General features: G+C 38.7%; 1 protein-coding gene across 3 annotated transcripts in view; it reads left to right on the top strand.

The window, feature by feature from the left end:
• Nucleotides 1-17,632, top strand: part of CSRNP3 (cysteine and serine rich nuclear protein 3) — a 114,516-nt gene that overhangs the window by 27,890 nt on the left and 68,994 nt on the right. For 2 of the 3 annotated variants that reach the window (XM_076342725.1, XM_076342722.1), the window contains exon 2: nt 4,428-4,598. In XM_076342725.1, the coding sequence (XP_076198840.1) occupies nt 4,451-4,598 (148 nt within the window). In that variant the 5' untranslated portion in view covers nt 4,428-4,450. Of the gene's footprint in view, nt 1-1,595; nt 1,620-4,427; nt 4,599-17,632 lie in introns of those variants that run through there. The other variant, XM_076342723.1, reaches the window with a different exon arrangement.

Here is a 17,632-nt window from a genome sequence, read left to right as displayed (position 1 = left end):
GAAAACTAGGAAAGAAAGGAGGAAAAATGGATGGGGGGGTGTTTAAGAAAGATCTATCCTTCTCCCAGCCCACATCCAGCATATGCTTCTGCTGTGGCAAGTTGCCATTTCCTTGAAAAATCCTTAACTGTGTCAGGCAATTGGTGTTTGACCTAGAGCCCACAACAATGTGTGTAGCTGATTTTCCTTGCTTTAATACTGTTCCCTCTGTTTCAACTTTGTTTTGCTTTGCTGTGGATTAATGCCACGTTAGCGTGGTGAGGAGCATGGCAGAGGATGATGTATCACATCTCTGTGTGGGGATTTTTTGTTGTGACGGATACATCAACAACCAGGAAAGCTTCCAGTGCCTGCTTGTTACTCAGTTGTGTGACTCAGCAGGATGCTGCTCCAAATCAATCTTAGCTGCTAGACAGCTATTTAATAATTATCCAGAAAGGTCTGTTTCTAATTGAACTTTTCAAGCCAACTTTCTCCCTTTTTCACCTAAACTGACAGTTTGTAGCAGTTCTCTAACTGTAGTTGGTGGTTGTTTTTCAGAGTTTGCCTCAAAAGGCTGGACCTTACTGGTGTCCTACTGGAAGTCCAAGAATATTGGATTATCACTCTGTGCATTTGTTTTTCTTAGTCGTGTGGTGGTGTTTGGTTCCTATAGTCAGTCATGGACTTTGTGTACTGGATTCTATGCAGAAATACGCACATTTGCTCATTTTTCTTCAGAATATACATATTGCTATAGTACTTCTGTGTGTTTGAGATTATTCTCGTCCTAAGTGATGTAGTCTTGCATGCCAGAAGTGACTTGTGTTAACAAAATTGTACCGCTGTGTAGTTAAATCACCCTTATGATTCCTGTTATCAGATAGGAGGTTTATTTATAGTTTTACTTTCCATTCGTGTATTGAAAATTTGACTTGTGAAAGTCTTTGGTTCCTTGTCCCTTAAACCTGTAGAGTCTTCAGATGAGGTTGGATTTGGATTTCTTTGTGACTGCAGTTGCTGCAGTTTGATTCCCCAAAATCTGAAATTACTGATTCAGCTATAGCTATGGTGGAGGAAAAAATGTGACAATTCAATTTGAGTTCCCTGTCCTGGTTCCCTGATTCTGGACTTAGGGAACCTTTAGAGGTACCACAAACTTCATGGCCTCATTGCTGTTAGAAGTTTGACTGTTGCTTATTCCTGTTGGTCTCTGTCTTCCACTGGGATATATCACATCATCAACAGAGTGCAAAATAATGCTTTCATAAACAGTATTGGGTTGTGTGTCACCATGCTTATTATCTCCTGGTTCCTGGAGATGTGGATCTCACTCAGGTACTACAGGATGCCTATGTAAACAAGGCGGGGGTTAAATGTATCAGATAGAACATGCCTCGTGTTACTGCGCAGATGTGCCTCTTTCCGAAGAATATTGGCTTATGGAGTGGCAGCTGTTTATACAGATGTTATTCTAAAGGGATCTCCTGCTGGTACATAGTGTGTACAAACTGTTTTAGATGCTCTTTAATCTCTCTCTGTGATAGCCAAGCTCTTGAGTAATGGAAGTGTCTCCTTTCCCGTGTAGCGTTTTCCTGGGGAGACTTGATTGCAGAGAGACGAGAATCAACAGATCTCAGGCAAGTGGCAACGCCTAAATTTTATCGCGACTACTTTGTCAAACAACCTTCTTGATAATCTTCCTGGAAGAGGTTCAGAACAAAAATTGGGCAACAGTGATACTAAATATATATATATATATACACATATATATAATGGATAGCTATGCCACCTTTATGTGTTGTGGTGATACTCAGGTTCTGCAGTATTCCCATACTTCCTGGCTTATCTTGATCGGCTAGCTGGATGTAGAGCTAACCTGTATGCCACTTCCAAGGATCCCAGGAATCATTTGTTATGGTTCATTACATAAATCTTCTTAATGAAATGGCTTTGCTGCTATCAGGCTGTGACACTTGGTGCAAATGTAGGCTATGCTAAATGCAAGCAAATTCAAAACCCTTTGGTGTGAAAAATATTTGTTTCTGCTGCTAGCTGTAAACAGTTCTGGCTATTGAGACTCTCACTATCTGCAATGACTTTGCTGATGTGCAAGATGCATGTTAGTCATCTAGTCGCTGTGTGGTATACTTGCAGAAGACCATGTCTGACAGAAGGGCTTTTGACTGGAAATCACCTCAGGCTATGAAATTAGTTCTTGCCTCTGATGGTCTGCACACTAGTGATGGTTGCAGCTACTAGGTTTGCCTTGCAGTGCAGTTATGACTGAGGTTCTTTGGACCTGGAACTTCTTGACTCCTGTAGCCACAATTTCAATGGGCTTGGACGTCGATTTGACCTAGGTCTCGCTTGTACGATAAACTCTTTGTTAGCCTATTTCTCACTCTCTTCACTGAGATGTTTGAGTGTAAGCATTTTCTTTCTCACACTCCAGCTGCTTCTTTACCCTCTTCTGCAGTCAAGCTATAATCCTGTGGTTTTGATATTGCAGGCTGTTGCCATGGAAATAATGGTGATTTCACAATTTCAGTGCTGTAAGCACTGCAGGAGGCAATGGAAAAGGTGGTTGGCAGGAGCTGTTGCGAGGATGTGAGAGACAGTTCAGAGGAGTTGTTTCTGAACCTGTTTTTTGGGGGGGTTCTGCCTCCTCTTTATTATTGTGGGTTTTCAGCATGTGTGTGGTTTTGTTTTCCGTCTCTTTTTTTTTTTGTAAATCTGATTTTATTAAAGGATGCTTAACGATTTCATGTATTCTTAAATTTTTTGCAAAGGTTATTACAAAGTGATGCTAAATGCTCCTTCCCTTGTCCTCAGAATAAAAATACGATGCTTTCTTTGCAGTTTATAGTAATTCATTTTTGGACAAAAGGGCAGAAGTTGAGATCTAAGCACGTTCTGCTTAAGTCATGTCTTTAGCCTCAAGAAATCCCTTTCAGGAAAACATTTTTTTTCATAAATAGTAAAACAAGCTGAGAACATCATGACAGGCATATGCGTTTAAAGCTGTCTGTGTGACTGACAATATTAAAACCTAATATATTCGTTGTTTAATTTTTAGTGTGCTCTGCATACAAACAAGTTCAGTGCTGAAGACTATCTCATGCAGCATCTGTTCTTAGCATTATGTCGTGATTCCACATCTATACTGAAATCTTTTCTCTAAATTAGACACATCCATAAAGGCAGAATGAAACTTACTGGAGGATATCAACTTTGTTATAAAATGAATTGAACTGGCAGCTTAACAAGCTGAAGGCAAGTGGTATTCAGAAGAATGAGAATTTTTGATACTATACGCTTGAAAGCATCAAACAGCAGCCTTTTTTCCCCAGCTATTTACAGCAATGTTCCACTGATTAGTGTAGTCAGAGAGTAGATATTATCCGTAACTTTTAAATTAAGATCTTAGAATTAATTTTCAGTCTTCAGTAGGATGTAATCAGTAACGATGGTGACAGTAAACTTTAAGATCTCTTTTTAATTAAAGATAGGCTGAAACAATTTTTTCCTCTATCAGATGCATTAAAATGATCTAGGAATTGCTTTAAAAATATTTTGATCTTTTTCTGTTTGGTATTCCATAAATGGAGATAAGAAGATCAGCTGTTATATATGAAAGGGAAACAATAAGGAATGTTCAACATGACTCTGGCTTTGTTGGGCAGTTTTATTAGGAATCCAAGTTCATAAGGATAGATTCAGTCCTTGATACTTTACTTGTGCGAAAGGACACAGTCTACATGTGTGCCAGTACTCATATCTGAATTTCACAGAAGCTCTGCAAGAAACTTCTGCATAAATTAAAATGACAAAATGAGCCAGAACTGTGTTTGCAGGGCCTGGCCTGAAAAAATGCTAAGTATGTCATGCTCTCAAATCTAACTGAGAATGCGGGCATTTGATAATACTGAGTATTACATAAATCAGACCTTTAAAATAAATCGAGAGAGAACATTTTCTTTCTGAACTATATTTATTAGTGAACGCTGATTTTTGTCATGTAATGTTTCTTGGTGCCAAGTAAGTTTTACAGTGTTGTATAAAGGCACATTTCTACTGAAATATATTGGATTATCTATACTTTATTCTTGGCCCAAATTTGCTGCATAACTGAAATATTTGTATTTTTTTTATGCATGAGATTGGTTATAGAATTTTGTCTGCGCTGGTAGAATACAGGTGGCATTTACCTTCTGTCTTAAGAAGAAAAGACTGCCCGTAAGAAAGTCAGTAAGATGATGAATATACTGATGATAAGTATTTTTGACTCCTTCCTGGAAAAGTTGTTTAAAAACCTTGGTAAGGAGCCATTTAGCTACAGGTAGTAGTACCTGATTGGTATATGAACTCCTCCATGATAAATGAATTTTAAGACCTGGACAGCAGGCAGGTGTTTCAGTGCCTCATTGCCTCTGTTCCTGTTACAGGTGCATGTGACAGCATTGCAGTGATGAGTGGAATTTTAAAGAGGAAGTTTGAAGAAGTTGATGGCACCTCGCCTTGTTCCTGTGTGTGGGAATCAGATGATGACATTTCTAGCAGTGAAAGTGCTGACAGTGGAAGTAATGTCCATCCATCCACTTCTAATCATTTTACTCGTAAGTACTAAAGTGGTGTGTAAGGCATGATGCTCTGTTTTATACAAGCGAAGAAAGGTTCACTTTACTTGGAAGAAATACAGTGTAGGCTATCTGCTTTTATTTTGAAGCATTTTTCTGTTTTATTACATTTAAATGTTGACACTGTGAGGAAGTACTTCTTTTTTTGAAAAAGCTATTTCCTCTGGTGGTTGTTGTTTATGTAAAAAATTTGTATGTCAGAGTGAGTTTCAGAGGAAACTCCACTTTTATACTGTATCATTCACATCTAGATAGTGTGAAATGTTTTAAGTATATAGGAGAACATCTTCCATTTTGAGTGATGATTTGGGGGAAGAGGGAAAATCGGCAGTAACAAAGCTTGAAGGCTGGTGCTTCTGCTTGACCCTGTCTGCTCAGAGTTGAGAGTAGCCTACATGATCTGCGACAGAATAGCTGATCCCTCTGATCATTCATCCTGCCACCTAAGCCAATGCAACCACACAGTCCTCAGTCCTCTTATTCCACGCATTACAGGAGTAAACAGAGAAAGAAATGTGTAATTCTTCCTGAGAAGATGTTAGATTCATATTTGATGTCTCCATGAGACACTTGAAAAACAGAAATCCTTTTCTTGTTCCAACCAGCTGAATGTGAATAGTTAATTTACAGCATATTTTTCTTTTGATTTCTCAGGTTGAGGTTACCAGTTACTAAACTTGCATAATTTGTGGAATCTACATAAAGCCTTATATCTGCAGTAAATCATGTGTGTAAATGAGTAGCAGTAAGTGATCTGGACTTTATCTGACAATTCATATGTAGCAGCTAGAAGGGTGTCTCAGGTTTTTTTTTTGTTGTTGTTTGCCTAATAAAGCTAGGCTAGAGCTATTTGTGAATTACAGCTGGCAGTAGGGTTAGTGTAGTTCATTATCTGAAAAGGAAAAAAGCTCCTCTGGGTAAAGGACACTTCTGTACCGCCTTCTCTTTGAGTGGACTTTTCAAAAGCACAGTGAGGACTTGGATGTTCAGCCAAGGGTGGTGGTGAAGGGGTTGTACTCTACCTCGAGGGGGCACCACAGGAGACTGTCCTGAAACCAGTCTTGCTTAACACCTTTATCGATCACCTGAAGGAGGTGACAGTGTGACTTGCATCGTGTTTGCAGAGAACCACATTGAGGGGAATAGTTGATGTCCTTAAGGGAAAAGCCACCATTCAGAGGGACCTAGGCAGACTGGAAGAATGGGCTGACAGGAAACACACAAAACTTGGCAAAGACAAATGCAGAGTTCTGTACCTGGGAAGGAAGAGCCCCTTGCAATGATACAGGCTGGGAGCTGACCAGCTGAGGAGCAGCTCTGCAGAAAAGGCACTGAGGGACTTGGCAGACAGGCAGCAAGGTGAAGGTGAGCCAGCAGTGTGCCCTGGCAGCCAAGAAGGGCAACAGCCTCCTGGGCTGCATGAACAGAAGCACAGCTAGCAGAGCGAGGGAAGTGACTGTCCCCCTCAGCTCAAGCACTCATTAGCCTGTACCTAGAATATCGTGTCCAGGTTTGGCCTCCCCAGTGTAAGAAAGACATTGATAAAGTGGAGAAAGTTCAGCAGAGGGTCACCAAGGTCATGAGAGGGCTGGAACATTCACCCTGTGAAGAGAGGCTGAGGGACCTGACCTTGTTCAGCCTGGAGAAGGGAAGGCTGCGAGGGGACCCAGTAGAAACCATGCAGTACCTATGAGGAGCTTAGGCAGGCTCTTCCCAGTGGTCTGTGATGGGAGGGTGAGAGATAATGGATGTAGATTGAAACGAGAGATGTTCCGACTGAATGTAAGGAGAAACTTCTCACCGTGAGGACAGCCAGGCACTGGAACAGGTTGCCCAGAGAGGCTGTGTCATCTCTGTCCTTGCAGGTTCTCAAGACCTGACTGGCTAAAGCTGCAAGCAGCCTGGTCTGATATCTTAGCTGACCTTGCTTTGAGCAGGAGGTTGGACTAGAGACCTGCTGAAGTCCTTTCCAACCTGAATTATTTTGTGGTTTTATGGCTTGTGTCCATCAGAGATTCAGAGAGAGCTGAAGTAGCACTGCTTGTTCGTGTTCCAGAACCGGGTTCATTGGTAAGCAGCGTGGTAGCAGTAAGCAGAAGCAGTTTGTACAGTACTGTGAAACCTCGACTAGACTGCTTTTGAGCCTGTTCTGATAAGTCTGTAGGGAACCGTGTTTTGTTTCATCAATTCACTAGCTCAAGTCTCTGCTAGCTCTGGGATCTATTTGCCACTTTCCACTGCCCAATGTGTGTGTACATCCTGTGTTCTGATTTGATACTTTCAGTTTTGCTACCTCACCTCTGTGAGTGCAGATGGCAGCCAGTACTGAGTGGTTTTGAAAAACCTGGGTTTTCTGTAGGCTTCTTGCTGAATTTAGAGTGCTAGTGGGAAGAGCAAAGACTGGGATGATTTGAGACACAGGTAGATGTGAGATGTCCCATTCCCCTCCCCAACTCAATACTCTGCTTTGATTGTATTTGAGGCTCTTGCTGTTGTCTCTTGAACTTCAGCTCTCCAAATACAGCGATGGGATTTTCAGCCTGGAATTTCTTCCACTTGGCAGTCTGCCAGTGCTTTTGTCTACTGAATAGGCTTCAGGGCATGATGCAGATACACTTATTTTGCTTAGCTTTCATTTGTTTTCCATTTTTATGTGTTTTTTGTTTTTTTTTTTTCTTCCACTTTTCATTGTTTCATTCCTGACAAAGCCACAACCTATTTGCTCATGTATCTGTAGGCAATGGCAGTACTTTTTTAATGTGGCTCAGTCTAGGTAAGTACATCGTAAGATTTTTGTGGGGTAAAAAACAACCAAACCCAAAACATCCCTGACTGCTGCAACAGCAGACTTTATAAATCACAAAGTAAATAAACCAGTTAAAGTGTTTTCGTAAAGCAGAAATAAACAACAAAGATTGAATTTAAGGATCTTTGGTTCTCCATAGTTGAATCTTATACAATTTAGCAGCATCAAAATAGAAGCCATATCTACTTCTTTTTACAGTGGTGTTTATATAGGGTGGTGAAGAATCAGACCTATAGCCCAAGAAAATGTAATATTTCATGTAAATTAGCTGAGGAACTTCTGGCTATTTTCCTGTTTGTTACCTCAAAGAAAATTTGGCAAGTCCTATATAACAGTTTTATTTTCCCAATTTTACTAGCACCCATTGGTTTTTGGAAGTATACTTTTATATTTTTCTGGAGTGATTACTGCAACAGATCACTACTTATTAAAGGTTTTTCAGAGGATGTGGAATTGCATACGTTGTATCAGAACTCATTTCTGTTCAATCAGATACTGGCAGTAGTGGTTTTCAGATTCCTGTCCTCTGTTGCTGTTATTTTCTATTAGTTATCAGCTTCTGCAAAAAACAAATGACAAATTTATTAACAGTCCAAAATCTCTAGATGTAAAATGGAAATCAATAGGAATATTTGTAAATAAAGATTATTTGTGTGAGAAAGTTGCTGGATTGGGTTGCGTAACGTTTGAATACAGGGCAAAACAAGCAAACATGCCTTGCTGTTGCAGACAACTATATCCTCACTAGCATATGTTATACACATAACAGCAGGCTTTTAGAATATGTAAGACATGTTTGCTCTAGCCTCATCTGACATCAGTGTCAAATTCTTTCCTCCTCAGCCCACTTTATGCAGTAATGTGTTTATTCTGTACACATGTTCCCTGAAGTCTGGGCTCCTACTGTGTGCCCAAAGTCACTCTGCTGTTCAGAAAAATCTAAGATGATTCATATAAATTCTTCTCACTCTTCTTTATCAATACATGTGCAGATTCATTGCTTCTCCAAGGGGCTGCTGAGACACACAACAGCAATCCAAAAAAAACCTGTATTATGCCATGAGCTCCAGTAATCCCTGTCAGTACACAGTGATACTTTGTGGTAGTGGAATGTAATACTATAACAGTATTTTAGAAGCTGTGTGTAGATTAAGACCGTTGTTAATAATTAATACTCAACATTTTACATTAGTCTTTATATTTCTTTTCCTGTGGTAGCATGTTTTATTCAAAAATAAGTTGGGCATATCCAAATCAGTTAAATGATTACAATAACATTGTATTGCTTTTCATTTCCTCGATGGCATCCATGGAAATGAATGTGCCTTTTTTTAGTAAATAAAGATAGATATAGGTCTGTGTGCGTGCATACACGTGTGCATATATTTATAGCTTGAAAAAAGCATAACTATATATGTATATATATATGTAATTTGAAAAAGCATATATATGTGTTTGTTTACATATATGTACAAGTGCAGTGAATGTGGTAATGGTATACAGAAATGTTGTGTGATATTTACATGTAAAGCTTGTGCCAGAATGCTACAGAACTGAAGAGAAGAGTGAGAAGCTACAGGGTTTTCTATATGTATTGTTGACTAGGATCCCAATCATGGTAACTGAAGAAATGTATCTGTCCCTCTCCCTCTAAGGTTTAGGGATTTGTGTGAATCGGGCACTTGTTTCTTTGTTCCTTGAAGAAAGGTTACTATTTCACTCATGGATTGTTTGGTAATCATTTTCCTGGAATCAGGATTTCGCTTTGTTTTAAATCAGACCTTTTTTCTAAACTCATGGTTAGAGAAGTTGACAGGTGAATTTGTGCTGTCCCAAACTTTATCTCAGGTGCAACTGGAAAGTTTCTCTAACTTATGTCAGTTAACCTTCTGTGGATTGCTGAAGCACGTTACAGATCAACTTTGCTCACCCCTGCCATTAAATACAATACTTAAGCAAGGCGAGGGAGGGGTGTCAGTGAAGTTGTTTAACAGGTCTGGAAACTGCTAGATACAATCATAATAAAACAGTTTTATATTTAAGATAATTCTAGGAAAGCATAGGGAACACCAGTACCCGTTTGCTCTCTATTCAAAATATGTGAACCTACTTATTTGAAAGAATAAATTAAAGCTATAGAGTGAAAATATGTCTTAAGGAAACTAGCTGAAAACCAAAAAATTGCTTAAATATCTCCATAAGACTCAATTCAGGGCTTCTGAGATATTTTTTTTTTTAAAAGATCTGAATACTTCCACATTCACATTGCTGCTTTTCATATTATTCATGGTTAAGCTACTCAGTTTGCTCACCCGCAATGAGGCCAGCCCAACAATATTCCTGTGTATTATGTTTATTTTCTTTTCAGCAGGATGGTCTCTGCTTAAAGGGCAAATGGTTGCAGTAAGCCAGTCCTGTCAGTTAGTAATTATGAAGTGTCAAGTGGTTCCAGTAAAAGGCAGGAAGAACTCTGGTGTGTGGAGTTGGTCTGTGATTTGGCTCTGGGAGGTGGAGAGTGAAAGGCTCTTGTAGCCTTTGTTAGTCAAGAGTAGAGTTTTATTTTACTGAGTTTCACGTCATAGGGAAAGAACCTGAAATAATGTTTGGCATGGAGCTGGACCACCTTGGGTTGGGGCGGAGGCCTGCAGATTATAATTCTTTTTCTGAACAGCATATGTAAGAGACAGAAACTAATGGCAATATAGGTTTTTAAAGTGATTTGCTTCAGTTTAAAATGCCAAAAATGGGATCTCGGGAATGCTGAGAACACTGACCAAAAGTCCCTCCAGGGTATCTCAGACGTGTAATCAAGGAAATTCAGTCCCCTTAAGCAGAGGCTTGTACTGAAGGTTCTGGGAAGAGTCTGTCTGCTGTTAATGTAGCTAATGTGTAGAGCAGGAGTAATAAATACTGTTACTTTCCAGACTGACTGGATTATTAAAAACAATAAGCATACCTGTTGTTACAAGATTCTTTGTTAAATTTGGGGAACTGCTTGAGTCCCTAGTTAAATTCACTGGAGCATTTCCAGCATGAAAACCTGAGCCAGCAGACATTTTCCATTATCCTGTTGTTATGTCATGACTGACTTCAGTTTTTACAGTTTCTATGACAACCATGATTTTTGATTGGTAAAGAATAAAGTGCTAAAAGACTTTTTTTTGGACTGTACAGTATTTTTCCATCAAAGGAGTAGAGTGAAAACATCAAGATGCTTTTTGCTAATCAGTATTGTAATTGAATCGCTGCCTAAATGTGGATACCTGTTTGTGGCAGACTCCGCATACACGAATTTTTCAGATAGAACAGATGAGAAAATAGCCCTATTACAGTTGCTGAGTAACTTTCTGGAAAATTAATGATAATTTATACTTACAATTTAAGACATTCTTACTTTTCAAATCACGTAGATATTTACATTCCCATTTTAACCCTTAAAGAAATGTACTTACCAAGACATGGCTCAAAGCAACACACCGGGTTGTTTTCTGAAATTCTTTGGCAATTTTTGCAAGTCATCAGCAAAATGGTACTTGGGAACTAATGATGGAATTTCATCAGGTGGGAGTCAAAAAAAAGGAGAGGAACAAGAACATGACTTGCTGGATTATAAGAGAACAGAGAGAGGGGTCAGAATGCACAGTTGAACAATTAGTGGTTACTGGGGAAATACAGAGAGGAGCTAAGGAAGAGCTGATCAGGGTGGGAAGATGGCTTGCTATGTCACGTATGAAGGAAAAGAGAGAAGGAGGTTCCCTGAGACAAGAGGAGCTTGACAAGCATCAGGGCGTTTTTCAGTAAGAGCAAGAAAGCAGTGGTAACAGATTTTACTTGGTAAATATGTCAGTTAGCAGAAAGGGCTACAGATTGGGTGGCTCATAACTGGGAAAAGAGGGAGGGCTAATGAACAGAATGAGAATGAGCCAGCTTATCAAGATCAAAGGAATTTAATGCTCCAGCAGTTTGCAATTCTTAGTCAGTGAAAATGACTCATCCTCTTTCACTACATTGATGTGTGGAACATATTTCAAAAACACATTAGAAAATTACTGGGAAATGTTGACTGGGATTCTATAGCACTTCTGGATCTGTTCTGCGTTCTGCATTTATTAGAGAAAAGCACCTTGCACTGAGAACATACATATAAATCCTGGTCCATATTCAGGAGTATGTGCTGTCAGCAGGTCTGGAACCATCTTTTGCAGGCAAATATGGGATCCCTAGTTCAGAATGATGCTAACGCAATGTGTGAAATGATATTTGCTGATCAGCTCTTGTCTGTGAGATTTGCTAGAAATGAAACATGATGGTTGGATTTTTTTCCTTGATTTGTGATGCAGAATAAAAATTAGATTCACAATTGGAGTAGTATACCAGATCGAATCTTAGCCACTAGTTTTAGACTTTTTATAGCAGTTGATGTCTTTAGATGCCATTACAATATGCAAAATAATTTTAATAACTTTACAGTCCAATTTATAGACATAGAGTGTGAAGTTTCTTTTTTCTCACCTGTGACGTGCATGCAGTTTTAGAAACACAAAATCATGATGACCATGGCTTTCTTGATGAAGAGGAATGTACCTAAGCCCAAAGTCTTTAAAATCCTTTCAGAAGTTCTTCTTTTCAGCTAACTTATAGCTTGGATTTGAAGTAGTCTTACCCAACATCCTTTTCCGGAGAAACCATAAGGTTGGGATGGTAGCTGGGCTTTAACTTAGTGAAGACTTGCTCCATGGTCTTTGGCAAATAATTTTAGAATTTAGAAATGTGTTTGTAAGTGTAAAACCCTTAGATGTCTTGGGTACTAAGAGTAGCTGTCCTCCTCTTCAGACATGAAGAAACATTATGACAACATTTGGATACCAGTGAAAGCTGTGGGTGGCCTGGTACCATTACATTAGCTTCTGTAGGGAAATCACTGATGAATGAAATCATAAAGGAGGGAAAAATGGATTTTTCTGTTACCAGTTTATAACTTCTAATAGCTTCCATTTTTGTCTGGAAAATTCTCTTCATGCTTGCTTTGTCAAGACTGCTCTATCCTAACACTAGCTTTTATTCCTAGTGAGAGTCCCAATGGACCTTCAGCAGCTTTCTTTGAATTTGCTTTATGTGCTCTTACAAAGAAAATGAAGCTTTAAAAAGACTCGTACAATATCCTCTCTTCTTATCTAGTGCCACGTTTTGTTTTGTACGTTTAGTACATATTCTGCATTTTATACTAGTTTACAGCTTTTTACTACCAGTCTTTAAAGATGGCTTTAAAGATGTTTTGAAGTTTAAAACTAAATTAGAATTAGTGCTTTTAACAAATTGTATTGTCTTACTGTCCATTACTATAAACTTTGTAACTAATTTCAGTATGTACCACCCTCAGTACGTGAGCCATCGGGTAGTGTTTTCTCCTTGCTGAACACTGCTCTGCTGTTCCTTGCTCACACAAGCAATTGATTTAGCAGTAGGCACGACTGAGGGAACACCAGGAGGACAGCGACATAAAGGCGCAGTTTCTACTGGTAGTGGATCTTCTTTTAGAGGTTCCTTCCATCCAGTGGTTTGTTCCTGTTCAAAGGTGTTTTCCCTATCAGTTGATAGAGCTTCCACATCTGTTGTTTGTGTGACCATGCTGTAAGAGATCTTAAGTGAGCTGGGAATAGCCTTCTGTGTGGTTTGTTTGGTTTGGTTTGGGGTGTGTGTTTGGTTTGGTTTGTTTTTTTTAATAGACTGGCAGTTGTGCTTGCAAAGCAGAATTAACAAGGATGAACTTAGGAGTTTTATTTTTTTATTGGTGCTTCATTATGAAACTTTTTTCTAATGCTTACACGAAAAATCCAACTGTATCTTCTTATCTGTGTTTGCAGTATTATCAGCCTTCAGTGATCTAGAGTTTTATATTCTGATTTTTATTACGTCATTTGTATTGTAGTAGGGCTTTTTGGCCCTATTGGGCCTAGACTTGGACCTGCTTAAGATGAAGGCCTGTATCTGCATACAGAAAATACAGACAAACTTCCAGTCAAATTTACAGTCTTATAAGACAGCAAGCATATAGAGTAAATGTAGAACTGTAGGGAGGAATGGATCCATGGGAATTACTGATGTGTGAGCAAAAAATTAAAGAACTTTGGTTGATTGAAACATTAGGGAAAAAGAAAAGTCTTCTGCCTTCTGCAGGTTGTAGTGGCTTCTTGCTTTCTTCTTCCTCTGTAGACCAGCTTCATCTCCCACAGGTATTATAGTTTTGCTGTTTGCTGAGTTGTCCTGCTGCTCATGGCAGTCCACTGGTGTGCACCAAGCATGAATTGTATTGAAGATCCTGATCCTTACAGGAATATAAGGAAACTGAGTGTCAATCCCCCCCAAAATACCATAGTGACATTTTCAGCAGCTCCAGTTAGGAGAATGCATACAAACTAGTATTTCTTTGGAATTTGCCAATTCAGTGAAGTAAAAACAGTTACACGGATTGTTTAATTTTTGCTAAAGCTCTGATGGAAACCAGACAGCTTTCTCAAACTTTCTCTGTTCCATGACAGTTTGTCTGTTTGGCTTCCCAGCAATCTTGCTGTAGTGTCTTGTGTTCATCTTCCAGTGGTTTTGAGCTTGCAGGAGTTTAAAGCAAGTGAGGGGACATGGTTCTTCAGTGACGCTATTCAACACTATCAATTATCATTTTTCTGTTCACTAAATATGTAGCATTTTGGTGTTTTGAATTGTGTATGTGAATACTGATGCTACCCTACCGCAATGTATTTGTAGCACTAATAGCATTAAGGTGTGTGGGTAGCATCCAGACCTCGAAGATTATATTTCAGAGTTTTCATAATACCTGTAAAAAAAAATAGATAAGTAGCTGGTTTAGTCTGAACTCACATAATAGTGAAATGACTGTGTTCTAAAAGAGAAAACCAGTTAGCAGTCGTCAAGGACATTGACTTGTCCTGTTATTTCCCAGTTCACTATCAAAGCCAATTAGAGTCTTTTTGTAACGTGGAGTCTTTTGTATTTTAATGAATTCATCATCAACTATGTATGCCCCAGAGTAATAGTGGTGAGAAAGGGATTTTCACCATCAGACTGACTGAAGACTATACCGCTTCCTCCCAAGTGAGGCTTTAACTATTATTATCCATGGCTCCAGCCTTGTTACATGGCTGGGTTTCACTGTGTGCTTGTGTGCAAAATAATAATATGCCAACCCATTAACTCCCACTTGCAATGAATGTACTGAATACACCATCACAGAACTCGCTGTGTGCTTATCAAAGACAACTTAACCTAATATGAGTGCTTTCTGAACTTCTGTATTACTGATGTTTGGTGGATTGCTCTGTATAAACATTTTTCTTATTTGCAACTTTTTGTAAAGTTGATTGTCTCCATTTTGGAGACTCCAGGCTTGAGATGCAGACAGAGGGTAGATTTTTAGTACTGAAAATTAGGTTTTGTGTGTTTCCAACTGGTTAGCAGAGTAGTTTATCTACACACAGATATTAGGGGATACTTCTGAAAATGTTAAAGCAGGAGTTATGTTTGGAAGTAAACTAAAGGCAATTCCAAGCACTTCTTTAGCTCTTTCTTATTTTAACTGAGGCATGGCTGTATTTGTACATCACCTGCTAGCAAAGAAAACAGCGATGGGCAGTGGTCATCTGTAGAGCTATAGTTCAGCAGTGGTTACTATGGAAACCATAGGTGACCTACATTTTACCAAAAAGTGATAAAGTTTCTGTGTGGTTTGGTTTTTTTTTTTAAATGAAGCACACCTATTGATTTCTACTGTTTTTCATCTTTTACACATTGTTTTACTCAAGTACTATTCTTAGTTTTCAGCGATTAGTGTGGAATGGTCACAAAAATCTTGGAGCAGAGATACCATTTCATTGTTACACTACTATTTAAAATTAGTAGAAATTGTTACCTTTGCTGTCATGTCTAATTGTATGTTCTTAGGAAGAAGGTAACACGCTGTAATTAATTACAGCATGCATTATAATAAAGTATTATTTGTATAGCTACTAGTATATGGTCTATAATGGCTTGCAGTGGAAAGGCTCATTCTTGTGAATTTATCTATTTGACTAACATTACAAGTCAGTAGGCTACTGTACGAATAAAGTTACTTAAACTATTGGACTTTGAGTAAACATCAAAAGTGCTTCTGGCTTTAGTAAATTCAGCTTGTCGTTGCCTTTAAGGAAGTGAGAATTTTCTCAAAAACTGAGAATATACTGCAGACATTGTCCTCTCTTCTGGCTGCTCTTTTCTCTAACAATGTGTGATATTTGAAATAAAGCTTGAGTTGGCATTTTAAATATACATTTCTCACAATGAGATTAACACAGAAGGGTAAGTATTGGGCTAGAGCATGTGCCTAATGAAATCATTAAATGTGATTTGTCTAGGACTTTGGCTTGCAGATGAGCTAGGCCTGGATTTTCAGAAAATTTTGTTAAATGTAAATCCTTTCTCTGAGAACCTGTTTTTATGTTTTTTATTTGGGTGGCTTTGTTGGTATTTAGATAAAAACCCTGTTCTACTTTGAATTGTTTATTGTACTTTGTAGTGTGAAGGAATCTTTAGTTTCACAGAAATTAAGGACAGAGAAAAGCTAAAATATAGACTTGTTTGGGACCAAATATGTTTTCCCTCATTACTTTATGGACCACCTGCTAATTACTGAACCCTCTCTCATAGCCATCAGTCTATCATGACATTTGGTGGGACTACTAGAGGCTGAGGTGGGACTATACAGATCCATAACTGCCCATATTTGCAGTCCTTCCTCACTGTTCACATGTACAAGATCATATGCATCCTGCAGCTGATAATGGAGCCACATCCTGATTTCTCCTATATTTCCCACTTTCTCTTCTCTGCCCACACATCTTTTGTAGCCCTGTTCATTGCTCTGAAGTTCATACAGCCTGCTCAGTTTAATCTATACTGTGTGGCATGCTACGCTCCATCACTTCAGTCATGTTATTAGATTAGCTACCAACTCATTTGCTTGCATACCTCAAAAAAATAAAACATTTTTTGTTTGTTAACCTTTTTTCTTGCTCCAGAAAGCTAGAGTTGTATGCACTTGTGTCCATCTGCTTACACTGTGATACATGCAAACAGCAGCAGTAGTATTGGCAAGAAATATTAATTACTTGTGTAAAACAGCCAGTACTAAATGCTTTTGGGAGTTGATCTAGTTTGCCTTTATGATGCAGACTTTAATTATCACCTAAACTTCCTGTATCATGATCAAAATCTTTGTTTTCCCAAATTATTTTGATCCTAAAAAATCTTAAGCATGCCTTAAATAGAGAATGGCGCAATAGCGAGCGTTGCACCACTGATGCTTAAGATCAAAGCAAAGACAGCGTGTAGGAGTTATATGCCCAGAGAGTCATGGCCTGTGCTGAAGGAGGATATGAAAATTGCCAGAGGTCTAACTGGAGTCTGTACCAAAGCTGCTTCATAATCACGTCATTATAAACTAGCTGTGAGCACAAAATACCTTCCAGGCACACTTGAAGTGTCTCTCTACTGCTTCTGGCTATAAACCTGTCTCCAGCTGTGCTCAATTTTCAGTGCCACAGAAGAAGGTGAAAAATGATCAGTCAAACCGTAGAAACCAGATTCTACATTGAGAAATGTTGAAATGAATATTCCTTTCTGATCCTCTGCAAGTTGAGTTGAAATACTGAACCAAGATAAGATTTTGACGTTATTTTAAAGCAGAATAACAGGCATCTGTCACTGACTTGTGCCACCAGTCCTTTCTCCCTTGTGGACCACAGCCACGTCCACAAGTGTGCAGTATGGATCAAATGTTTTTTTCAAAACCTATATCCAAAAAATGTCTTTTAGAAAGATATCAAATCTTGCTTTAAAGACTTCAGCAGATGGCAAGTCTGTCACCTGCCTTGGTAAGCAGGATTAATGTTTAATTGTCCTTGCTGTTACTGAATTTTGTTCTGTTCAGTGAAAGACAGGGAGGTTTTCAGACTCCTGTTCTGTTCAGTGAAAGACAGGGAGGTTTTCAGACTCCCTGTTGTGTCAGAGCAGAAGTATCTCATGTGTACCAGAAACCAAATGTGCATACTGGCTTTGTGCTCAAAGGCTGTATATGTAAAAAGTCAGGTCTGCTTTTCTGAAATATAAAATATTTAAGTTAGTCAATAATTGTTTGCAATAATTAAATATTTTG

The sequence above is a fragment of the Aptenodytes patagonicus genome, chromosome 6, assembly GCF_965638725.1.
Source record: "Aptenodytes patagonicus chromosome 6, bAptPat1.pri.cur, whole genome shotgun sequence".
Classification (NCBI taxonomy): domain Eukaryota; kingdom Metazoa; phylum Chordata; class Aves; order Sphenisciformes; family Spheniscidae; genus Aptenodytes; species Aptenodytes patagonicus.
The sequence above is the reverse complement of the archived record's forward strand: the minus strand, read 5'-3'. Positions and strand labels throughout refer to the sequence as shown.